Raw genomic sequence first — 24,798 nt, forward strand, 5'->3', positions numbered from 1 at the left:
ACACAAGCATAAACACCACACACATGAAGATGAAATGTTCCAAACATATTTATAGATACTGTGGCAACCAGGGAGCCAGGGGACGCCACAAGACTCGGGGACCAGTCACGACCAGTTCCTCAGTTAGCCAATGAGGGACACAGCTACAGCTGCACCTCGTTGGATGATTGAGAAGCACCACCAGATAAAGGCAGCCCTGTCAAAGACCCAAGGGGAGAAGAAAGGGGAGAGGTCACCCCATACAAGGGAGCCTGAACTACTGTCTGAAACCTCTGTATTTTTGTTTCCAGACATGGAGCCGACCCCAGAGTACAGAGGAAGCCCTCGTCGAAGGGAAAGGGGTTTTTGACAACACTTCTTGTGCACTTGTAAGGTTGTGTTCAATGCCCTTTCACAGGCTTACTCTGACCCTGGTTGTGCGAGGTCAAACCCCACGGGCCGCTCCTCGGTTGCCACAATACACCAATGCTGGGATGATAGAAGTAGCAACTTCTTCCCGAAGACACGCACACACGACACACACACAGACGGGCACACACACAGACATGAAGGTGCACATACCACCCACAAAGATCAAATCTTCGACACCTATACATACACTGGAAACGTGTGCATCGAGGTAACTTCTTCCCAGTAAGAGAACTGCTGCACGCACCCACACATGAAGGCACACACACACATACACACACTTACCTCTTGAGAGTAGGCTCGGAATCTCTCTCCCAGGCAAAGGTGCCATCACACACACTCACGGCTGTGTCTATGGAATACACACACACACACAGGCTCCATCATTATCTGCCGTCTGAAGCGTGATATATCAGCTTTAATAGGTTTCTTTTATACTTCTATAGGCTTGTAATGCAATGTGTAGGAGCTAAGCCATGTTGAAAACAGAGCTGATCCAGGTTAGCAGGCAGGAGTGCTGACTGGCAGGCTGGATGACCTACTGAAACTGGGGTCATGGCGGACGATGTTCATATCCAGGTCGTGTCCTCCCAGAAACTTCTCAAGACGTTGCTTAGACACCGTTGTCTGAACACGGGATCGGGACGAGGGGTTTACTGTGTGTTTTTCAACAAACCATTGCAAGAATGAGCATGTGTGTGAGTGTGTGTCCTCACCTGCACCATTGCAGCAATGAGCATGGGCAGCATGGCGAGAGGAAAGCGCAGGATGTTGAAGAGAGAGATGGAGGTGAAGGCCTTCCCAGCATCCAGAACATTCTCCGAGCTCACCCCAACGAATGTAGCAAAGGTTGCGAGGGACACCTGGACACAGGAACAGGTTAGAAGGGATCTCTCTCTACCTCTCTCTCTCTACCTCTCTCTCTCTCTTTTGTCTCTTATCATTCTCTGTCTCGGATCCTCCCACTAGCTCTCATTTTCTTTCTCCCACCCTGTCTCTTTCTCTATCAATGTTTATCTCCAATCTCTCTGTCTCTCCTTCTGTTTCATTTTCTCCCTCACATTCTCTCTCCCCCTCTTCCTCTCTCTCCCTCTCTCTCCCTCTCTCTCTCTCTCTCTCTCCCCTCTCTCTCTCTTCTTCTCTCTCTCTCCATCTCCTCTCCCTCTCTCCCTCTCTCCCTCTCTCTCCCTCTCTCGTCCCTCTCTCTCCCTCTCTCCCTCTCTCCCTCTCTCTCCTCTCTCCCTCTCTCTCTCTCTTCCTCTCTTCCTTCTCTCTCTTCTCTCTCTCTCTCTCTCTCTCTCCCTCTCTCTCCCTCTCTCCTCTCTCTCTCCCTCTCCCTCTCTCTCCCTCTCCCTCCTCTCCCTCTCTCTCTCCCTCTTTCTCTCCCTCCTCTCTCCCTCCTCCCTCTCTCCTTCTCTCCTCTCTCTCTCTCTCTCTCCTCTCTCTCTCTCTCTCTCTCTCTTCTCTCTCCTCTCTCTCTCCTTCTCTCCTTCTCTCTCTCTCTCTCTTCTCTCTCTCTCTCTCCTCTCTCGCTCTCTCCCTCTCTCCTTCTCCTCCTTCTCTCTCTCTCTCTCTCTCTCTCTCTCTCTCTCTCTCTCTCTCTCTCTCTCTCTCGCTCTCTCTCTCTCTCTCCTCTCTCTCTCTCTCTCCTGTTCATTTTCTCCCCCGAGGACTCACCAGGGCGGGAGCGCAGGAGAAGATGAAGGTGGAGACGGAGGAGAGGTAGGCAAACTTCTTCATGACGTGCAGCTCCTGTTCTCGGATCCCCTCCACCTGGCTCTGGAAGGAGGGCTCCCACGCGTACAGCTTCAGAATCTACAAACAGGGTAGGCGGACCGAAAGGGAGAGGAGAGAGGAGAGACATTTGTCGGGGAGCCCAGGGTGTTACATCCTGCACAGAAGGGCACCTCTTCAATTGGATGTCTGTTATAAGCGTGGAAGGACCTACAGACCCCCACATCAACCGCCCCCCCCTCCCTCATTTTCCCTCAACCCCCTAGTCATACAGCCAGACCAGCCCCCCCACCATAAGGAATGTATATTCCACATGAACACATGAATACAAAACAATCTTGATGAAGGAATGCCTACCTTGATACCATTGAGCATCTCATTCATGATCTTCATACGTTTATCTTTAAACTTCATGTTCTCAATCTGCCATCATAGAGACAGACAATCAACAGTCAGCTTTTAAACAGTCCTCATGCTGAATGCAAGTGGAGATAGATGTTCAAATGGGATGGACTCAAGATTGACAGTGTCGCTAGATCCACTATTTTGATGTTCTAGGAAGCCTGGAGCACCATCCATGTCAAAGTTAATCAGAATCACAATGACACTATGAGATCAGATCGTAAATCGCCATGGTTTGGTCACTTCTGAGCTTCGAATGCTCGGTAGACATTTTATAGAGACTGGGGGCCTTATTTACTGACAGGATTGCGCCCATTTCAGGCGTGAAATAACGGGTACAGACAAAACACTGTATTTACAAAGGCAGCGCACTTGAGTAAAAACGCAGATTACCGCTGCTGGGAGAGTGGGTGTGTATATTTCCAGCTCCTATTCGCTGAATTATTTATATTTTCCTCAAATCATCCATGGTGGCAGTAACATGCAGGTGATTTTTCCGTCTTTTAACAATTAACACTAATGGGTGCTGATTGCCCGACGAAGATTTGGTTTGATAAATACCACGCAAAATGCGGAAATTCACCGTGCGCTATTTGCGGTTGGGCAAAGGCGCAGATTAAGCTGTGGCCGCAATGTCAGTAAATGAGGCCCTGGATGCTTACTTAACTAAACGACTCTAAACACGTCTACATTTCTATGTACAGTAAATGGTATCTTCTGGCATACGTGCTAAACCTGTTTGCATTGCAAGCATATGTTGAAAAAACACTGTATATAACAATTTTCTAAACACAAATGTCGTAAAGAATCACTAGTGTAGTTCTGGACACACATTAAAGCAGGGAATTAGGCATATATATTATCATTACTAGCACAGGTACGTGTATACTTATATTTAGTGCGTGTAATTGTGTATATTATTATTTTGGGGTGTTCTATATATGATGGATGTCTGCAGAACCTGAAACTCTGTAAATACATGTTTTTTAACTCTCCCTCCCTCCATCCCTCTGTGTGTCTGTGTCCTCGTGTTGTCAAGCCGTACCTGGAAGTTTCTGGACTTGGAGGCCAGCAGGCCGTTAATGGGGACCATGAGCACCATGACGGCCAGGCCAGCGAGCACCGAAGGGCCCAGCTCCAGCCACAGGAAGGCGATGGCGAGGGCAATTTGCAGGGGGCACGACCACAGCAGGTGGATGAAGTTGGTGACGTCGTTGAAGCGCTGCGCGTCGGCGGACATGAGGTTCACCGTCTCGCCCACCGTCGACTCCTTGCGGACGTCGTTGGACACCACCAGTGCCTGTGGGGGAGTGGAGGGCGGGGAGAGGAGGGGAGGGCGGGGGAGGAGGGGAGGGCGGAGGAGGGAGGGGGGGGTGGAGATAAAGGTGGTTGAGGAGGAGAGAGACAGAGAGAGAAAAAATAAGAAAACATACAGTTGAGTGAAGAGAGGGAGGGTAAGAGAAAGGAGAGAGAGATTAAGTGTACAATTGCACTTCCAGGTAATACTACAATTTTTTTTAGTCTCAGTCAGAGTTAAACCATGGTAGGAAAACATCAACCAGTGAGAATGAAATATGATGCACCAACCTTAAACCCACACACACATTGTGATATTTGTGTGCGTGTGTGTTTGTGGTGTGTGTTTGTGAGTGTGCGCTGTGTGTGTGTGTGTGTGAGTGCTGTAAGCGTGTGGAGCCGTGCTTGGCACAGCATACCTTCTTGTACACGGCGGCCATGATGGCGGTCCGCACTTGCATGCCGAGCACGAAGCAGCGTTGGAAGTACTGCTGAAGCAACAGAGACTGCAGGATAGCCACCAGAAGCAGGGCCACCGCATACAGATACCCCTGCCAGGCATACATGGATGTGTCCTGAGTGAAGGAGATCATCAGTCTGGAACAAACCACAATGGAAGTTAGGGGGGGGTAAATGTGCTGATTGAAATAACACCCAGCTCCATGAAGCTATACCAGCCAGAAGGCTGCTCCACACCTTATCCTGCAGTACAAGGGTCGGTGAGCTAACTGGGAGTAGCACTGACACCTGTTAAGTCTTTGTTTGTTGATTTGTTTGACATGCTGTCACAGTGTCTCGTTTGGTTTGTATTAAGGTCCCTGTTTTGTGTTCAGTTTATTGTCGAGTGTTGATGTTGTTACATTGAGAGTGATTCGGGAGTCGATGTTAGCTCCGTTTGAGTCATAGTCTGTAGTCATCGTTATCAAGCTTGGGTCACCATCTTAGTCATTTCCAGTCAGTCGTGTCTTCACATTGCAATAAAGGAACCTCTGCACTCTGGTCCCAGCTCCATGCCTGCATCAGTCTGCATGCATAATCACTGGGACAGACAATAAGCTCTTGATGGATGCTCAAACAATAATCACATCCAGTCTATTTTCTTCTGACTTTCATTTACTGAGAAGGGAAATTGCATTGTACTTCATTCCTCTTTTTTTTTCTTTGTCTTGAAAATGTTAATGTTGCAAAAAGCACACACCTGTGATGACCTGCAATGTTATTACGAGGGTACTTTTCAGCACCAGCGACTCAAACATTGATTAAATATGATTGACTGTGAGTCACAGTGACTTAGTTTGAATACATCAACAATTATATGTGTCCAATTTAAATACAAACTGGACCATGGCCAGGATCAGCAATTATGGTTTCATTGTTTTAGGACTTGCTGCTTGAAGCTGTATGTATTTACTTGAGGTGCGTTGAGTAACACAGGTGTCAGTGTGACAGCGCTAAATGAAAGGGGAAAGATGCAGCCCCCCCGCAGGCACTGGGACTCACTTGAGCAGCTGGGGACTGGCGAAGGCCAGTAGGTCCTGGAATAGTTTAAAGAAGGCCGACTCTATCAGAGACCCTTTGAAAGTCTTCAAGATGGTGGAAATCAGCCAAGACTTGGGGTAGTCCCCGTTCTCCTTTTTCGTTTTTTTCTTCTCTTCCTTCTTCTCCCTTTTCTCATCTTTTCTAGCCCCCTTTTCTTCCTGAGATGGAAAAAAAAAACAAAAAAACACGTCAAATATCTGTCACGTGACATGTCAACAGGAATTTTTTCGGAAAAAGAAAATGACCATACAACCGTGACAATATGAGTGGAAACAGGAAAAGTGTTAAGCGACAACATAGTCAGAAATAGGAAATTACCATACACTCTCCATAACATCAGTTGAAAACAAGAACCGACTAGAGCGATGATGCAGGGTAGCCATCAAAACACCCAAAAGAACAGCACGCAAAGCTTTGTTCTGAGACCATTTAGAACAACTAACACATCAGGACGTAATAACACAGGAAGGAGCCAACGAAGGGAGCAGGCTATAATTACTGTGAGTGTGGTGGGTACCACAGGTGTGTACTGTTTACTGTGTATTATTCGCTTCCTAAACTCAAACACTTTGAACAGTATCGTTTCATAAACAGGGTGAAAAGGTTGAAAATATTGTATTTCAAGCGTTTTAGAGACTCGTCTACTCTATAAGGTACTCTGTGTACTTACTTTGGGATTGATTGTACAATGTCTGGTTCTGTGGTGAATAAATAGCTTGGTTGTTTTGTGTGTCTATTGATAACGTGATTGATTGATCGATCATCCCCATCGCCCTTCTCTTTCTGGTTATCTCACCATGACCAGCGCGTCCCGGCTGACGCCCTTGCCCAGCCCATTCTGGAGGCTGTCTGCCGGGGCACGGCTGTGGAGCTTGTCCTTCTTCTTTGGGGCCTTCTTCCGGAGGCGGGCCCTCGCGGCTCCCAGCTCAACCTGATTGGATGCGAACGCAGATATTTGTCAGTGACCGCTATTCCCATTTGTTTGTCTGTTTTTGGTAGTTCAGATACAGATACAGAACACATTCAGACAAAAGCAGAACACAGTGACAGATGGTTTCTGGAGCTGGCTTGAAATGGGATCATGGGTCTTGGGGTGTCGCGAAGGTGGATGGTGGGGGCTACTGGGTGTCTGGTATCACTGATTGCAAAGGACCCGTCAACGTCAACCCCCAAACCCCTGAACACAGTTCCTCAGCATCTCACCTGCATGTTGTCCTGGAAGCTCTGGCTGATGCACTGGGTGGAGTCCTTCTTGTTCAGATCCCACATGTCTTCCTGGACAAGAGGCCGCTTGTAGCCATTGACAACCATACTGGGGGTCGTGGGGGGGGGGGGGGGGGGAGGGGGGGTGTTAGACATGATGGTCACACAGCAGACACAAGGATGTTGGAGCTTACCTGTGGAACCTTCATGGCTTACCTGTGGATCCAGTTGAATGTAATCCTGTTGAGGAAGGCAGCCCCCATCTCTGGGTTCTACAGAGAGAACAGCAGAACATGTGACACTGATAGCCCTGGGTTCTATAGAGAGAACAGCAGAACATGTGACACTGACAGCCCTGGGTTGTACAGAGAGTACAGTAGAAGGTGAGGAACAAACATCACTACAGAGGACTCCACGTTATCAACAACGTGTTATCTCCACAGGCACTGTAGATGATCTACAGACAGTGAATCAACAGACCATCAGCAACAACTAACACAGAGCTGGGGTTACGGTTAAGGCTAGGGACTATGGTTAGGGCTAGGGGTCAGGGCTAGAGGTAAAAGATAGGGAGGGAGATAATGTCAGGCCTAAGACTAGGGCTAGGTTTGATGTTTCAGTTAGGATCAGGGCTGCGGGCTAGAGCTAGATTAAGGGGATAAGTTTGGGGTGGTGATCAAGGTTCTGGTGTGGTGTGTGTTGATTCTAGATTGTGAGTGTGTTTGTGTTTGAGATTACCTTCTTAACCAGATCTTCTAACTCAGGAGGAACATCAGCGATGGCGGAGAAAACCAGGGCCAGCAGCTCCAGCCCAAAGGATATGAAGAAAAGACAGAACCGGGGGAGGTCTGTCACCGCTTCCTGGGGCAGGAGAGAGAGAAAGAGAGAGAGAGAGAGAGAGAGAGAGAGAGAGAGAGAGAGAGAGAGAGAGAGGGAGAGAGAGGGAGGGAGGGAGATGATGAGAATGAGAGGAGGAGTGAGAAGGAGAGAAGGAGGCGGGGAGAGAGAGAGCGGGAGACAGAGAGAAAGACACAAACAAGGATTGAGACAGACAAACAGAGAGAGAGAGAGAGAGAGAGAGAGGAGGTGAGAGACCGTGAGCAGAAGTATGAAGAGATGGAAGTGAAAGAATTCAACAGTGGTGTGTGGTGAGTCAGTAAGGAGATGAAATCCAGCAAAATAAAAAGTTGAGGGAAAGATTGACACGAGAAAGAAACGGATGAGATAGAGTGAGACAGAAGTAGGGACAGATAAAGCAAGAAAAAAATGAGGGTGAGGGTCAAAAAAGAGTGATGTAAGATTTGTGGCGTGCAAGGTGTGCAAACAAAGGGACATGTTTTGAACGTGAAAGAGACGGAGAGAATGGCAGGGAAGGAACATCGGGATCAGAGAAAATAATACATTGTGTTTTTCCTCTCCTTGAAGGTGAACATCTATCCCCACACCACAGCATCAGACCACACTTACCCTCCTTCCCTCCACAATCTCCCTTTCCTCCCTCCCTACTTTGTTATCTCTCACCGTTGTCACATTCCTGTGAGCCCCTTCCCATCATATCCTCTTCTCTCCCACAATCTCCCTCCCTACCTCCACCCCCACCCCTATTCCCTCTCTCGTATCCCCCCCCCCCCCCTCCGGTCTATCAGACGGAACCTACCGGCCTGAGGGCCTGTCGCGTGAGTGTCTGGAAGGGGAAGATCTCACAGACGACCAGCAGCAGCCAGAAGAGGAAGAGGGCGGTTGAGTCGACGGCCCCCTTCCTCCGCCTCAGCCCCTCCTGACACAGCAACATCAGCACCTGGTGGGGGCACGGGGGTGGGAAGTCCCATTTATAGACAGATGTTCGATTTGTGAGTGGTTTGGTTCAAGGGAAAGAGTTACACATTCAGTGTGGAAATTACTTTCTGTGACTGACTGGCACGATTCACCAGCAGAGTGACTTTATGAACCCATAATAAACACATAAACAGTCTATCTATATGCTGCTTCCATTTTCTGTGTGCGTGCGTTTGGGTGGGGTTGTGTGTGTGTGTGTCTGTGTTGTGTGTGTTGAGTGTGTGTGTGTGTGTGTGCCTGTGTGTGGGTATATCTGTGTGTGTGCCTGTGTGTGTTGTGTGTGTGTGTGGGTGTGTGTGTTGAGTGTTACCCAGGAGGCAGCAAAGAGAGCAGGGTTGGTGTAGTACACAGCGGGGTTCTTCTGCTCCTGATTCCCTGGACCATAGTCCTCTCCCAACGTCAGGGCCAAGCCTGCCACCGCTGTCAGGAATAACAACCCCACTACGACCTGGGAGAGAGAGAGAGAGAGAGAGAGAGAGAGAGAGAGAGAGAGAGAGAGAGAGAGAGAGCGAGAGCGAAAGCGAGAGAGATGGAGCAGGCAGAAACACAGACAGATGTGAACAACGTGCAGCGTACCTGGTCAGACACAAACACATTGCCATGGATGGGAAATGGGATGTTCGAAAAATGCTGGTGTATGTGTGACAGCGAATGTTTGTGTGCGTTGGCGAGCATCTGTGTGTGGGTGTGGGTCTCTGTGTATGAGTGAGTGAGTGAGTGAGAGTGTGTGTGTGTGTGTGTGTGTGTGTGGAGGTGTGTGTGTGTGTGTGTGTGTGTGGGTGTGGGTGTGGGTGTGTGTGTGTGTGTGTGTGTGTGTGTGTGTGTGTGTGTGTGTGTGTGTGGTGGGGAGCATCCCTGAGTGCGTGAGCCTGTGTGCCAGTCCGTCCCACCTGCTTGCAGAGGTAGAGCTTGGACAGGTGTTTGCTGGCTGCTGCCCTGCAGAGGGCAGCCAGGTTCCAGGGGGCACAGAGCCAGAGCAGGGCCAGCGGTGCCCACACCAGCAGGGTCTGCTCCAGACACACGGGCAGGTCTGGGTCCTCGCGCTCCAGGAACGATGCATTCTGAACATGGAGCCAATATACGTTTCTGCTTTATTACACACACAGTTGCTTTGATGCATGCACAGATCCCTAGTTAGAAATGTTATCCAAGCAAACGGACATTGCTCAAGAGAAAGCATCTGGTGTGTCTGAGGGTGTGTGAGTGTGTGTGCGTGTATTCAAGTTCAAGTCTTTTGTTTGTCAGGTAAACAGAACAACACAAGGTCAGACTGGGCACTGAAATTCTTAAGACAAGACAACGCAAGCACCTGGCATAACATAACATACAAGTACACAGAATATAATTTACATCTATGTGTATGTCTCTTACCCTCCCTCCTTTTTTACATTGCTCACCCTCTCTACTTCCACTTCCCACCTGGTGTGTGTGCTTGTGTGTGTGTGTCACTTGAGGTCAATCCAAGGGCATACATCAAAGCATCATGGGAAATGAAGACTAGAAAGCCTCTGACAGTGGCTTAGTCATGACAGACGTGTGAACAGGTGTTTGTTCAGAGGGGCCGGGGACCTATATAATACATCTAATATTGTCCCCTGACACACACACACACTAAATCTTGTGAATACCAAGAAAGTCACACTACAAGATCAAATCCTTTTTGTTTTCTTATTTTTGAGGTAACTTTTGGTCCCCACTATGAGGAAACAATTCCACACACACCAACACACACACACACACATAGACAGGCACACTCAAGTACATACAGACACTCACACATGCATCCACTCATCCAACACACACATACTGCCATGTGGATAATAATAACAACAGTAACCGATAAAGGATAGGAGTCATGGTTTCCTGGCATTGGTGTAGTGAGTAACCTTGCCGCTGAATTTTGAAGTATTTTGGGATTGTTCACGGGAAAGGCTGGATACAAGGGATGTGCTGTTGTGGGTGGACTGGGTGTCCCCCTGCCGCCACCTCTCATACGCTCAAATCTGCTAATCTGGAGTTACTGGACAGGGTCTCTATTGATGGCTCTCACACCCCATTGTGTAACTTACTGTAGCATTGCTAGTCATATGTTGATCATTGTAATACGGGTAGGTGAAATCAAGCATTCTGATTGGTTGACAGTGAGTCACGAGGTGTGCTTGATTGAAGCCATAAGCTACTGGAGGTGGTACTGTATCGTCGTCAAAGTACGTGTTCAAGGGTTTCCGCTGCGCGTCGGGCCTAGCAACCCCCTTGAAGACGTGCTTTATTGATGATACAGTACTGCCTCAAGTACCTTATTACTCATTCTCCTTGCTCACATCTTGCTGTCTTTCTGGTTTACAATAATCATGGTAGTGTAGGTAAGAGTTAACCCTTGTTTTGTAACATGTTTGCCTTGTAATTGATTTCATTCATTTAAAATGGTGTTAAATGTATTCATTTAACCTTACTTTGACCATTCTTGATTGATTTAACCCATAGAGTCAAATAACTGTAATTCCATTGGTATTGGCATTATTTGGTTCATGCTAATACACGGTTCAGTTTCCCATCTACCTTTAAACCATATGGGAATTCGTTTTGGTTGTTCGGCCAATATGTAACCCCATACACCAGAGGTCGCCAACCTGTCGATCGCGATCGACGTGTCGATCTCGGAGACTTTCCCTGTCGATCTCCAAAATAATTTCAGAAATACTGATCTCCGACTAATTCATGAACGCGGAGGATTCTTAAACTGAACGCGCGTTCTCTTGTACCTGGATTTGCATATTGGCCTGTGCGTGTTGCAAAGCAATTCACCGACAGAATAAATGGGCGTTTTTTCCCGAAGACGACCTTTGAGAGACCTGCTATCCCAGGATACCTGTGGGCGTGGTTGCCGTTGGTTTGTTTATTTACCCGGCCGTGTTGTCCACATAGTGTTAGCAAGCATGGCAGAGGCACCACGAAAGAGGGCGAAAAACTACAGTTTCCATCATGAATGGGAGGAGGAATTCATCTTTACCTTGGTAAAAGACAAGAGTGTGTGTATGTTGTGCCACCAGCCACAGGCACTGTCTAAGCGAGGGAATTTGGAGCGGCACCACAACACTAACCATCCGAAATTCAAAGACTGCTATCCACCAAAGAGCGCAATCCGCGCCAAAAAAGTTCAGGAGCTGAAAGTGGAGTTGAAGGCTCAACAGTCGCTTTTCTCACAACCTACGTCTCAAAGTAAGGCTGCAACTGAGGCGTCATTTCGTATTAGCCACATTTTGGCTAAACACAAGAGACCTTTTACAGATGGGGATTTGTTTAAGGAACTATTGACCGTCACCGCAGAGACTGTTTGCAGCACCTTCAAAAACAAAGAGGACATAAAAGCTGCATTCCGTGCTGTGCCTCTTGGTCCTACAACAGTGACACGAAGGATCGAGTTACTGTCGGATAACGTTGGTCAACAGGTGTTGGAGGACTTGTCACTCTGTGAATATTTTTCACTGCAGTTTGATGAATCGCTGGATGTAATGGACACGGCTCAGCTTGTTGTATTTGTCAGAATGGCTTTCCAGGACTTTACAACAAAGGAGGACTTCCTCACTCTTCTCCAATTAAAAGAGAGAACGAGAGGTGAGGACATTTACAACGTTTTTAAAAGCTATGTCCGTGAAAAGAACATCCCCATTCAGAAACTGGTGGCAATCACTACCGATGGGGCACCGGCAATGTGCGGTGTGCACGCTGGTTTTATAGCACTGTGCCGTAATGATCCGGATTTCCCCGACTTCATGAAGTATCACTGTGTGATTCATCAGCAAGCCTTGGCTGGGAAAGTTGTGGATTTTTCTCATGTCATGTCACTGGTGGTCAAAGTGGTAAACTCGATTCGAGCAAAAGCGCTTCAGCATCGCTTATTCAAGGCGTTATTGGATGAGCTCGATTTGGCGTATGGAGACCTGCTTCTGCATGCTGATGTCAGGTGGTTGAGTCGCGGAAAAGTGCTGCAGCGATTTGTTGACTTGCTGCCTGAGATTAAGACGTTTCTGTCGAAAAGGAACGAGGAGCACGAGGAACTTTCAACGGATGCGTGGCTACTGGACCTGGGGTTTCTGACGGACCTAACCGGAAAACTGAACTCGCTCAACCACGAACTCCAGGGAAAAGACCGGCACCTCCTCCACATGATCAGCGCAGTGAATGCGTTCAAGGCCAAACTCTGTGTCTGGACCACGAATCTGAGGAAAGGGACGCTGACACACTTTACAAACCTGGAAAAAATGTCACAGTCCATCAAAGACTCTTCTGACTTTCACCCTGAGCAGTACTGTGTGCACCTGGACAAACTGGCAGCGGAGTTCAGTCGACGTTTTGGTGAGTTAGAAATCATGAAGGATATTGCTGCATTTCTTTCAAACCCATTCCTGCCTATTAATACAGAGGAGGTTGCAGACCAATTCGAGAAAGCATTTGCTTTGCCAAGTGGAGTGGACATGGAGATGCTTGATTTGCAAAATGACATTGAGCTGAAAGCCAGGTCAAGGAACAGTGACTTTTGGGGACTTGTCAGCCGAGAGAAGTTTCCTCTCCTCAGTGCATGTGCACTAAAAGTGAGTGCCTACTTTGGATCGACCTACCTCTGTGAAATGGCATTTTCACAGATGAAAATCACCAAATCCAAGTACAGGAGCCGGCTTACTGACAGACACCTCACAGACTGCCTCAGACTGGCTGTCTCTGCTTATGAGCCAAACTACAAGGCACTCACAGACAGTGTTCAGTCACAGCCATCACACTGACTTGTCACATGAGAAATTTGTCAGTGTTGTGTTGTAACTTCAGTTTATAAATAAAACCGTTCATATCCAGCCTGCTCATTGCAAAAGTGTTTTTTCTTGTTCATATTGTTCACAAAGTGTTTGATTTCATTCAATTACAATAAGGCCAAATATAAAGTTAAGTTGTAAGTTCAGTCTGGAGTCTGTTCTGTCTCTCAACGCCTCAATAGGTAGATCTTCGGGTCACCAAGGCAAAGGTCGGTGATCTTTGGCCTAAAAAGGTTGGTGACCACTGCCATACACTGTCATCAACATGGTAAGTGATGAGGGATGGACCAGTGTGTCAACTGTGGCAGGTAATGTATCTTTACTACTGTAAAACCCAGTACATAAAAGTATGATGTTTAGGAATAAAGTGTCTAAATCAATCAAATGTAATGTTGTGTAATCTAGACCTGGGGCCTGTTCCATAAAGGCCGCTCCAAAAAACTGGGATTAATGTCCCAAAACTGACTTGTATTTATTTAACAAGTCAGTTGGGGCTAAAGCAGTGCCATAAAGGCCAATTCTAGTTCATGCAATCGGACTAACTCAAGTCAAGAAGTCAAGCTAATTGCGGGTGCATCCTATTTTTATAAGCAGCCCGAGAAGCAGAACATGGATCATATCGATCCACCACGGCAAAAAGCAATGCACACGGCCTTGTGACTTCTTACCAAAGAACGTTATCTTTAAGCCGTGTACTATGACAGCTCATCCACCACTTCATTAAAATAAAATGACACGCCATGATTGACATGAACCATAGGCTTCATGGGTCAAGGTCCTCTTTTATGGACCTTTACTTCATTGATTAAAAAAACATACACCCTCTAAACACATGTAAGGTTTTCAACATTGTTTTAAATAAATACTACTAACCAATACAATCTAGTAGCTTAATATGGTTTTTGTGTTGGGAAAATGGAGGATAGATGTATGAATTTAGGTTGGTTTTGCAATTGTAGGCCACTGTTAACTATTATGTAGCTATGATCATTATACTGGGCTCTTTTAGACTGAGGTATCATCAGCCAACACATGTTTCCCATTGGGTCAGTGTAACAGGAACGTCTGGTTAAGCAACAACACGTGCTAAAGCCTGACAGTTAGCTTGCCCCGCACCAGGTTAGTTTAGCAAAATATGTTGACATGGTAACTGAGTTCGAACTACTGTACGTGGAGCTGGCTTTATGGAACCGAATGATCAAGAAATGAGTCTGACTAACTGACATAAGCCTGGCTTTTTCGGGAAATGTGCTTTATGGGCCCTGGTCTGGTTATGAGTCAGGATTAGACAGTAAATGTACGTTACAATTCCTTTTGTGGTGATTGTGAGGTGATAATGCAGTGCATGTGGCAAGAATAGCTGAGTCACTTCTCCCTTAACAGATTTAGTAAAGATGGTCACGTTTTCCTGCTCTGCGATAAGACTTTGTCCTGACAACTTGACAAACAAACAGTCCTAATTAAAAGACCACAATAAAACAAAGAAAACATTCACCCAACCTCCCAGCCTTCCTTACCTCCCTAACCTCCCTAACCTCTCTAACCTCTCTAACCTCCCTGCCTCCCCAACTTAAATGCTCCCCAGCCTCCAAACCTATAGCCTTCTAGCACCCCAGCTTCCGAGTCTCCCCAGCCTCTCAGCCTCCCCAGCCTCTCAGCCTCCCCAGCCTCCAAGTGTCCCCAGCCTCCCCAGCCTCCCTGGACTCACCCAGAAGGTGGATCCACAGTACTTGTCCAGCGCTGGGACAGCCATAGTCCCGTGGGGTCAGCTCCACAGATGACCAGATGTGAGGAGGATCTCTCAACCCTCTATTCTCTGTGCAGCCTTGGTCCCTCAATTTCAGAACACACACACACACTCTGTCCCAAGACGATTGCCGGACGTGATTGCAGAGCTTTGAGCTTTAAGCTACATGGCTCCCTGGCTCCTCACAGACTCTGAAGTGTGTGGACGCAGTATTTGTGCCCAATCGAGTGGAGTTAATTCTTAACAGGTCCAGAATGAAAAAGTCCTCTCCTTTTGAGTCTTCCAGTCTCCAGGGCCCTCCCCCATCAACCACAATAAAGATATTTGTAACTATCTTACCTCATCAAACCAATATACACACACGCGCACACGTCATCTCCTTCTGAGGGCTGTGTGTACAATCTCCCACACGTCCAGCTCATTGATCAGATCCCAATCACAGCCCACACCCTCCTAATACAGAGGGATATCCAGCCCCCTCCCTATCGCAGCGCCTGTCCTGGCCTTTCATAACAGAGCTGTCTAAAGTCCATGTACTAGACTGAAACATTTGTTTGTGAAAGAGCGAGGGAGGGAGAATGGGCAGTAGTGGAGAGGGGAAGAGGCTGTGTTTGTGACAGAAAGGGAGGAGTGAATTGGGATGGCGGAGACATTGAGTAGGAGGGTGGAGAGAGAGATAGAGAGAAAAGTTATACAAGTGTTGAGCCCGCCCCTCTTCCTGCCTGACTTCATTGTTAGTGTCGATGGCGTGTGAGCAGCCGCGGAGGGGCCCTGACAGGAAACAGGACAGGAGGGGTACAGGAGGGAAAGGAAAAACAGAAGAAGAAAAAACATGGCCAAGATAGGGATACGAAATAAGAGGGAAAAGGCATGAAAAAGGGGGATGAAAGGAGAGAAGGGAAGCTTGAAAAAAATGGGGTGGAGGAAAGAGGGGGAGGAGAAGGGGTGGTCTAATGAAGTCCTTATGCGCTTACCCTCCTCGCCGCTTGCTCTGCCTCTCGCTCGCTCCCCTCTCTCCCCTCTTTCCTAGGCCTGCTCTAAGTGTTCCAGTCCAATCCTGTGAACGTCAGGGTAGCAGCTGCTTGTTAGGCTGGCAGAGAGGAGGAAATGGACGGCAGCCAAATCAGTGTTGTTAGGGAGCAGTCTGGTTGAGTCGGAACTACACAGAGGGGCTAGGAGAGGGAGACATTGATTGCTGGCCAGCTGGGAATTATGATAGACATACACACACATTTGCATACAGACATACACACACTGGCATAAAGACCTGCTATACACACAATCTTTGAATGCCACACATACCCTCACCCATAGAAAAAATCTCATTCTCATTTCAGCCACATCCGTCCCACTGTTAACAGAAACCGACTGCTGGCTTCTCACATTTACATTTAATTCACACCACGGTCCCCTTTAAACACAATGACTAAGCGGTTGAAGGGACTGGATGGTTGTGACGATAAGGAAGTCACATTTGTATTCTTCAGCAGGTGCTTTTATCCAAAGCGTCCAAGTAGAATGTACAGCAGAACATCAAGAGTCAGAGGTGCCCAGTTCAAACACAATTTTGTTGGTTAGAGTCAAGCACAGGTCTGTATTTCCCCAAAAGTGGTAAAGGAACCATACTATCTCAGATACCAGTTATGGTGGATGATGTAGCAGAGAGTCAAACCACCAACACAACCATTTCTGATCCACTCAGTAAGACACAGTACTGATCACCAGGACGACTGATTGCATCATATGACGTCTCATACAATGCCACTATCTTCTGGATAAGCCTCAAAGGGACTGATGAGACACCTGGTGTTCCCCTCCCCAAGAGGGGGGGGGGGGAGAGAGCCATCCAACGGCCCCCTTTTCTCAACCTCCCTTATCCAGAAACTCTGAATTATAAGGGATTTATCCCAAAACAGACATTTAATGATTTACAAACATCTCTCAAAGACAATACTGCTTGTGGACGCTAGAAGAACTATTGGAATTTGGGTGCTAATTTATGCTTTACCTTTAAATGCTGTGTTGATGTAATTTGATGTTTTAATGAAACTTTCCTGTTATGATAAGTCAGTCAATCTTGATATCAAAGTGATTGTACCATACTAACAAAACTATTTCTGAACGTTGTATTGATATATTTTGAAGTTTAAGCATTCCATTGACATTTGAAAGATTGGCCTCATCTACCGACCACTTCACACCTATCTTATCTCAGGACAATGCCCGGTCAGGTTAACTGACCAATGAAATGTTCACCCTCAAAAAAGGATACCTACAGTGGCCCTGAAGTGCAAATGACACCCCCTAATATGAGTACATCCCCCAAATGAAAATGCTCCCCCCCAATACGAGTCAACTCCCCCCAAATCGGATGACTTGTTCACCTCCCCCCAATACAAAAACGCGCTCACATGGGTGGGAACAGTATGTTCAGTCTCTTTACCCCGCTTCCTTCTGGCAGGCGTTTCCGCAGCATCCGGTCGCGCACACGCAGACTGGACAACAGTTTCTACCCAAGGCCCATCAGGCTTCTAAATGGACACTGATATGGACATTGATTTACTGCACACTAGTCACTTATACACTGTCACTTTCAGCTACTGGTTGCACTATCAGTAACATTGCACTACTGTACCTCGCCACCAGGCTCCTGTATGGTCATTGACTTAGTCACTGATCTGCAAATTTGCACTATTGTACTGTACTGCACTTAGGTTAGAATAGGTTATAGGGTTGGAACAGGTTTTATGTGCATTTAGTGTTAGTATAGTGTACTATTTATTGTTATCTGTAATTTAGGAAGTTTTAGTATTAGGGTTAGTATAGTCGATTATTTATTGCTATCTGTATATTTAGGAAGTTTCACTTATTTAAGCTCAGCATAGATGTAAATTATGTTCCGTGTACTTATATGTTATGCCAGGTGCTTTCGTTGTCTTGTCTTAAGAATTTCAATGCCCAGTCTAACCTTGTGTTGTTCTGTGTATCTGACACATAAAAGACTTGAACTTGACCTCCCTGTAGTCTGTCACTGACACAGAGTTTCATGCATTCAAATTTCCGTCTGTCCATCATCTACCGCTTGTCCGGGGGTCGGGTCGCGGGGGCAGCGACCTAAGCAGGGAGGCCCAGACTTCCCTCTCCCCGGCCCCTTCCACCAGCTCTTCCTGGCGTTCCCAGGCCAGCCGAGAGACATAGTCCCTCCAGCGTGTCCTGGGTCTTCCCCGGGGCCTCTTCCCAGTGGGACGTGCCCAGAAGACCTCACCAGGGAGGCTTCCAGGAGGCATCCTTATCAGATGCCCGAGCCACCTCAGCTGGCTCCTCTCGACGCGGAGGAGCAGCGGTTCTACTCTGAGCCCCTCCCGGATGACAGAGCTTCTCACCCTATCTCTAAGGGAGAGCCCGGACACCCTGCGGAGAAAGCTAATTTCGGCCGCTTGTATTCGCAATCTCGTTCTTTCGGTCACTACCCATAGTTTGTGACCATAGGTGAGGGTAGGAACGTAGATCGACTGGTAAATAGAGAGCTTCGCCTTTCGACTCAGCTCCTTCTTCACCACGACGGACCAATGCAGAGCCCGCATCACTGCGAATGCCGCACCGATCCGCCTGTCGATCTCGCGCTCCATTCTTCCCTCACTCGTGAACAAGACCCCGAGATACTTGAACTTCTCCGCTTGGGACAAGATCTCCTCCCCGACTGTAGATAACTGGGGGGGAATTTGTGACAGACTACAGGGAGGAGGTCAAGCGCCTGGCGGCATGCATAAACCGTGTCTGAGCAGGGTGCACAGGATCATCAGTGCATAAGAACCTCACGTGCTGCTATCCCTGCATTTCAGTTGCACTTTCTATTTTCCTCTGCACATTTAGAATTGCGATGATGTATATATTTTTACAGTTGTGTGAAAGAAGTTCAATGGAATGTTGAATCTATAAGCACTATCAGTTAGCAAACAATTTACAGCAACACCACCACACTAAGAGGCCAATAAAATTGATTGATGTGATCTTATAATATTACTAATACAAATATAAATGGAAAAACACGACTAAGCCTACAGCATTTTGACATTAGTTTATTTAGCCTGTAGATATCAGTAGGCCCTAAAAAAAGTAGATGCATTGAATGAAGTTGGAGGAGCGAACTCCCAAGTCAATAAAGATTAATTGGCAAGTTTATAAACGTGAACACCCTAAAATTTAACTGATTGATGACCAAGATAGATCGAGTTAGATGGGGGAAACTTTTACTTTGAAGGAACAGGTAGTGCTGACGACACATTCGGCCAATGACAGGCATTTCACGCTTACCTCCACCCAAGTGAGAAAAATCCAAATATAAAGTTTTATGGTTTGTGTTTAAAAAACGAGAAAACAAAATAACACGTCAAAATCCGTTTTTCCATTCATGCGTGTTCCGTTATAATGATATAAGGAATTAAACTCACGTACACGGACCCATAACTTATTTAGTATTTGTTCATCCCAATTACATTTGCTTGAAATAAATCATTGTGTATAATATTCCAGTATCCCTCCTGTTATCTGATCTGCTCTACTTTCATAGAATCCACTACTTAAGATTAAACGGATTATTACGAGTGCTATTATTCAATATTATTAAATAAGGCTTCCTCTGCCCCTTTCATAAATTAAAGGTGGTGCCCCCAAGAACTAGATACTTTATCATAAATTAAGTATTGCTAATCTGAAACGTGCATACCACGCTACAATGAAAATAATCGTGCAACATTGCTTCAGTGCAACGATAACATCTCAATCCCACTAGTGCATGTTACTGTGCTGCCAAATCGAGGGAGTCAGATGGCTAAGCGGTTAGGGAATCGGACTAGTAACCTGAAGGTTGCCAGATCGATTCATTAGATCGATTCATTAGTGCCAAAATGACGTTGTGTCCTTGGGCAAGGCACTTCTCAAGCCACTTCTCAAAAGAGTAGTTAGTCAAGGTGAAGTAAGAAGGGGTGCATCTTGAGACCCCTTCGGATGGACCCTAGGGATGAAGAGTGTGTAGCTGAACAGGGACCATTTGAGGACCCTTATTTCTCCGCGCAAGGATCGCAAGACGACCCGATGTCGCAGCGCGGAGCGCCACAGTCAGTTTGCACAGCTGTCCTGGATGTATGGAGGACCTGTCTTGTTGGCCACAGCTTGGGTGAGACTCAGGGCTGATATTGATCCATGCGGCGACCACCAGCCAGCAAGCTTAGCAGGGGAGTTGTGTGCGAGTACTTGGGGAGCTTGAAGATTAGGTGGGTGGATGCATTGCAGATGATCTTCAGATCACATGCCGGTAGCCCAGCGAGAAGGGAGTCGGAGCAGACAGATTGGGGAGGTAAAGTAGCCTGGACGAACAGCTGGACGAAGCACTCTTGATGTTGTGTAGAGAACACCGGCAAGTCAATAAGTCATGAGCCGCATGTCTCTTGAAATCCAAGTTGTCGTAGTGGTGAGAGGACCTCCCCGAGGACATGTGTGCCAGACAAGCCTGGATTATTTGGTTGATTCGGAGGGGCAGAGGGCCGGAAACAGCTGAGTGTCCACAGAGTAGCAGTGGTAAAAGAGAAGCCTCGTGATTTGAAAGAGCAAGCCAAGTGATCTGGTGTAGGTGGAGAAAAGAAGGGGTACTTGCTCAGGTCCTTGTGGGACTCGAGGAACGAGGGTTAGGGTGGTGAAGTGGATACCCTCCAGAGGAAAAAGCTTCAAAACTTGAACCAGGAGAGAGCCGTACCAGAGATGCTCATATTGAGCCAACGTGAAATGAGCAGCCAGGGGTAAACAAATCTGGAAAAAAATAATATTTTACATGTCGATACAATAAACTGCATCAAGTTGAGCCCCCTGGTAGTCTTCTCTTAGTGCTTGACTAAACCATGATTCGGTGTAGCCATGTGATGAAACCGCAAATTTCTACTGGACTTGGCAAAACTTGAATGCAAGCAAACTGTCTCTCCTGCAATGGGAACTAAGTGGAAAGCAAACAATAGTCGTTCACAGAGCAATATGTTGTGTCAGCTGGAATGCTGCTAAGTATCGTAACATGGTTAGACACAACTGGATGTGTTAGAACAACACAGCCATTACCTGCTTATAAACCCATAATTAACTTCCATGTTATTAATTAGCCTTCAAAGGATAAAATTGACCATAATTCTAGTTATGACTCCTTGTTTCAACAAAGCATCAATAACTGGGACAGTATTGATAAAGAAAGTGTTTTTTGTCCACCTCTTCATAAATGGAGTGACTAAGTTCAATTGAGTTCTGGACTTTAATAAGTATTATCAATCTTCAGGTTGGGAGAGAAAACCAGACCTCTCACAATAAATGACAACACAACAGCAGACTTAGGTCTCAATCATGTCTCTCTCTGCTCTGAAGGCCGGAGGACCATCTTTTTTCGGACACAAGAATGTAAACATAGATAGTGACAGTCAGGAGGTTTTGACGTTACAACAGTCTCAGAGAAAGAGATTCACAGCTCCCAACACATGACAGAGTGTTGACTAGAGAGTTCATAGTTGGAGCTCTCCTTGAAGTCATGACAAGGAATGTTCAGCCAGTACTTTCTCCTGACCCCGAACATCTATTAACCCTGACACATAGACACGATCTACTCTTATTAATAGCAAACTTACATGAGAACATACTAACTAGTATCCAATGACTAGTTCTATTGATTAGTGAATAATATAAGCACACAGGAAATCCCAATTTCTTCCACAGTACCTTTCCCTACTTCTCCATGTGACAGGTGGGAGGGGGATAAACCAGGGAGCCATCTGGTTCACCTGGTTCTGTCACGTGACCACCTTCATTTCAATCAAATACAGGTAGATGGCACGCCACAGTTAGTCTTGTTTTTAATCAGAGCTGGCCGGCGGTGATTTAATGTGAAGCGGTGTCCTGTGCTGGAAATGCGTGGTTCCCGTCTGCAGTCTGACCTCAGCACAGACGTACAGGGATCATTAGTAGCCACTGTTTCTTCCCCACCGTAGAATTTTGAACAAAAGCAACTATTTAAAGCATTCGCTGTTCCCCAGCCTAATACTATATGACAGCAGTTCAGGGCTTGCGGTTTGCCGTTGTGTGCCTTTTTATTTGTGAAACCACCTCCAAGTGTTTTGTGTGTCACTTATTTTGTTGGACGGGCTTGATTCTGTCGTTTTGTTTCTTTGCAGTGAGAGTGCCCTGTTTTGGGTTGATTTGATTGTTAGTTTGATTTGACACGAGGTATTATAACGGAATCGCAGCCTTGGTGCCGCTTGTTGTATTAGTAGCTTGTGTAACACCTTACTGTGAATAAAGTGCATTTTTGTACGCCGCCTCCTCCGCCATTCATTTAATTGAACAAACCATCGTGGGAAATACCGTTCTAGCTACCGCTGGCTCTTAGTGAAGAGCCAGTAGGGTGTAGGTTACATCTATTACTAGCATACTGAGGTTTGTATGTCAGAGTCCTACTAGAATCAATGATAATAACAACTAGGGGTAACATTCTTGATGCACCCAACATGGTGGACCTCAGCTTCTTAGCATCTGTTCTAACCCTACTTCTCTTGTGGCGATGCCATCTGTGCAAAAGGGATGCATAGGCAACCCATCTACAGATCTGAGAGCTCTTAGTAACATGATCACAATTCACCAGTTTGGTCTCAATAGTAAATCCAGATTGGGTTGTACCTGGCTTGTCCACAAAGGCTAAGTCTTTCACTTATCCCAGGTCTCTCCTGATTGAAATGTCCATTGACTAGTTCTATTGATTAGTGAATAACGTGAGTACACAGGAAATCCCAATTTCCTCCACCAAACCGTGTTGAAGGCTGTGACAGGTTGGGCGGTAGTGACTTTTCCGTCTTCCTTTCTTTTTATTGGAGAGAAGGTGAAAGCTGTCCCACTTTATTCCGAATGTTTTCATTTTGCATTGTCAGTGTTGTCGATTGACCCATCGTAAAATGATATGACATCATTCATTGGATTGCTGTGCTGGCTATGCAGTGCTGGTCCTAGCACATTTGCCCCCCCCACACTTTTCGCGTTTGCCCCCATTTCCTGAGTGCAATTGTATGCACTCGGGGAAAATTGCCGTCCCCCCTTCATGCTGCCATAGGCTGCCCACGTCGCCTGTAGGAAGGACCGGCCCTGTTGCTATGAAATACATGACACAATTACAGGGCAGAGCATGGGTACGTGGGGGGATCAGGTAGAGCTTGGGCCCCTCCGAACCAGCCAGCAGGCTTATTACCAATTTCAGTGAGCAAACATTTCGTCCCTCTAATAATTCACATGCACTTGCTTCAATCACTCACCGAAAAACCCATTCGGATGAGGACCGAGGTTGTGTCAATCAGAGAAATCCCTTCCCAGTTCCTCCAGAACCTCCAGACTGATTGAACAGACTTCTCCGAACACCCGTCGTCTGTTGACATGGTGGTGACTTTTTTTTGCAAGGGGTAATTCAGCGGAGGCAAGTGTGTGTGTGTGTGTGTGTGTGTGTGCAGAGAGGTTAAACACACGGGCTAGAGATACACAGAACTCAAAAACGGTGGTCCCTGAACAGTCAATTGTACAGGAACCCCTGCTTGACTGAGTCTGTTTGGGATGTGAGTGATACTGAGGGAGATGTGTGTGTGTTTGTGTGTGTGTGTGTGTGTCAGGTTCAACTGGGGGCTGGCTTCATCAGAGCCGGGTTGTTGCATTCTCCAGCCTCCTAGCCACAAAGCAAAGTCAAAGTCTCTGCAGCCACCAATAGCTGTTACAGACCCATGGCTTTGTAAGTATCACTTTGTTTCAATCATTAAACAGCATTAGGACTTCAGTTTAAGGGTGACCCATAGATCATTTAGAATTGATCAAATAGCCCTCTCAATTGCTTACTTAAGCAGACACACATCACCAGCACTGCAGTAGAATGTATTTTTGTTTTTCTTCAGTGTCTATATTTCTGAAAACACGCGTTGAGATGACAATGGACGGTCAAGGTTTTCAGGCAGACAAGAGGAAGGGCAAGAAAATAATATATATCCATGAAAGGCTTGTAAAACATGCTGGGAACATAATGTGCAGAATGGAACAAAATAATTTCATACCATAAAAAAGTCTTCTGTCTCAATTCTGTGCAGCCCTTCTTGAGTGTCGAATACCTCTGGATGTCATAATTTACATATGTCTGACAATTTGATTGCAATTATTAACTCGAATTTGAGTTCAACGCTTTTGAGTAGGCCTTGAAGAGGTATGTCACTAACCACTGATCAATTAACAAAAATGAAAGATTACAACTAATGATTCCTTTAGAATGTTCTGGATATAATAAACTGTGTTTGATCAATACCCTGCTATATTAGCTCATGAGCATATGACCCTTTGTCATGTACAGGAGAGAAATTCTATATACCGGTATATATAATGTTGCTTGAAACATTGAAAAACTGTCATTATACTGTTTGCTAAAGCTTACTTATGCCTGCATAGCCATAAGTTAATTACTTGCAAGAGGCGACTGAGAAATGTCTGTGACACTAGTGTAGGTCCGAGGTCACAATGCTACCAAAGTGTATAATGCCATGAAACCTTGAATGAGGAAAATAGGAGGAATGTTGAGGCCATCTAGGAGCCCTATCTAAAGACTAAACAAAAGCTATCTAGCATCATGAATGCGACGTCTTCCTTCTGTGCTTGCAAAGCTAGGTTGATTGTCACCCCTCTCCCACATTGTGATACTATTTCACTGCCCTTCATTCCTGTATTCATTGTCCAGTCCTCTGAGATGCTCATCTGGCGTGTATCAGACACCTGCACCTG

At 46.4% G+C, this 24,798-nt stretch overlaps 1 protein-coding gene across 2 annotated transcripts in view; it reads right to left on the reverse strand.

The window, feature by feature from the left end:
* The window catches only part of abcc2 (ATP-binding cassette, sub-family C (CFTR/MRP), member 2), a 51,238-nt gene extending 35,379 nt beyond the window's left edge, over positions 1 to 15,859 (reverse strand). Inside the window, exons 1-17 of one of the 2 annotated variants that reach the window (XM_047029291.1) lie at positions 15,045 to 15,859; positions 14,935 to 14,999; positions 9,309 to 9,479; positions 8,729 to 8,866; positions 8,240 to 8,380; positions 7,321 to 7,443; positions 6,799 to 6,854; positions 6,583 to 6,691; positions 6,176 to 6,310; positions 5,341 to 5,537; positions 4,260 to 4,437; positions 3,590 to 3,844; positions 2,500 to 2,565; positions 2,086 to 2,223; positions 1,125 to 1,271; positions 951 to 1,035; positions 694 to 760 (exon numbers count right to left, since the gene is read on the reverse strand). In XM_047029291.1, coding sequence (XP_046885247.1) covers positions 694 to 760; positions 951 to 1,035; positions 1,125 to 1,271; positions 2,086 to 2,223; positions 2,500 to 2,565; positions 3,590 to 3,844; positions 4,260 to 4,437; positions 5,341 to 5,537; positions 6,176 to 6,310; positions 6,583 to 6,691; positions 6,799 to 6,854; positions 7,321 to 7,443; positions 8,240 to 8,380; positions 8,729 to 8,866; positions 9,309 to 9,479; positions 14,935 to 14,979 — 2,051 coding nt within the window. In that variant the 5' untranslated portion in view covers positions 14,980 to 14,999; positions 15,045 to 15,859. Of the gene's footprint in view, positions 1 to 693; positions 761 to 950; positions 1,036 to 1,124; positions 1,272 to 2,085; positions 2,224 to 2,499; positions 2,566 to 3,589; positions 3,845 to 4,259; positions 4,438 to 5,340; positions 5,538 to 6,175; positions 6,311 to 6,582; positions 6,692 to 6,798; positions 6,855 to 7,320; positions 7,444 to 8,239; positions 8,381 to 8,728; positions 8,867 to 9,308; positions 9,480 to 14,934 lie in introns of both variants that reach the window. The other variant, XM_047029290.1, reaches the window with a different exon arrangement.
* Positions 15,860 to 24,798: the final 8,939 nt, after the last annotated feature.

The sequence above is a fragment of the Hypomesus transpacificus genome, chromosome 11, assembly GCF_021917145.1.
Source record: "Hypomesus transpacificus isolate Combined female chromosome 11, fHypTra1, whole genome shotgun sequence".
NCBI classification, from domain to species: Eukaryota; Metazoa; Chordata; class Actinopteri; order Osmeriformes; family Osmeridae; genus Hypomesus; species Hypomesus transpacificus.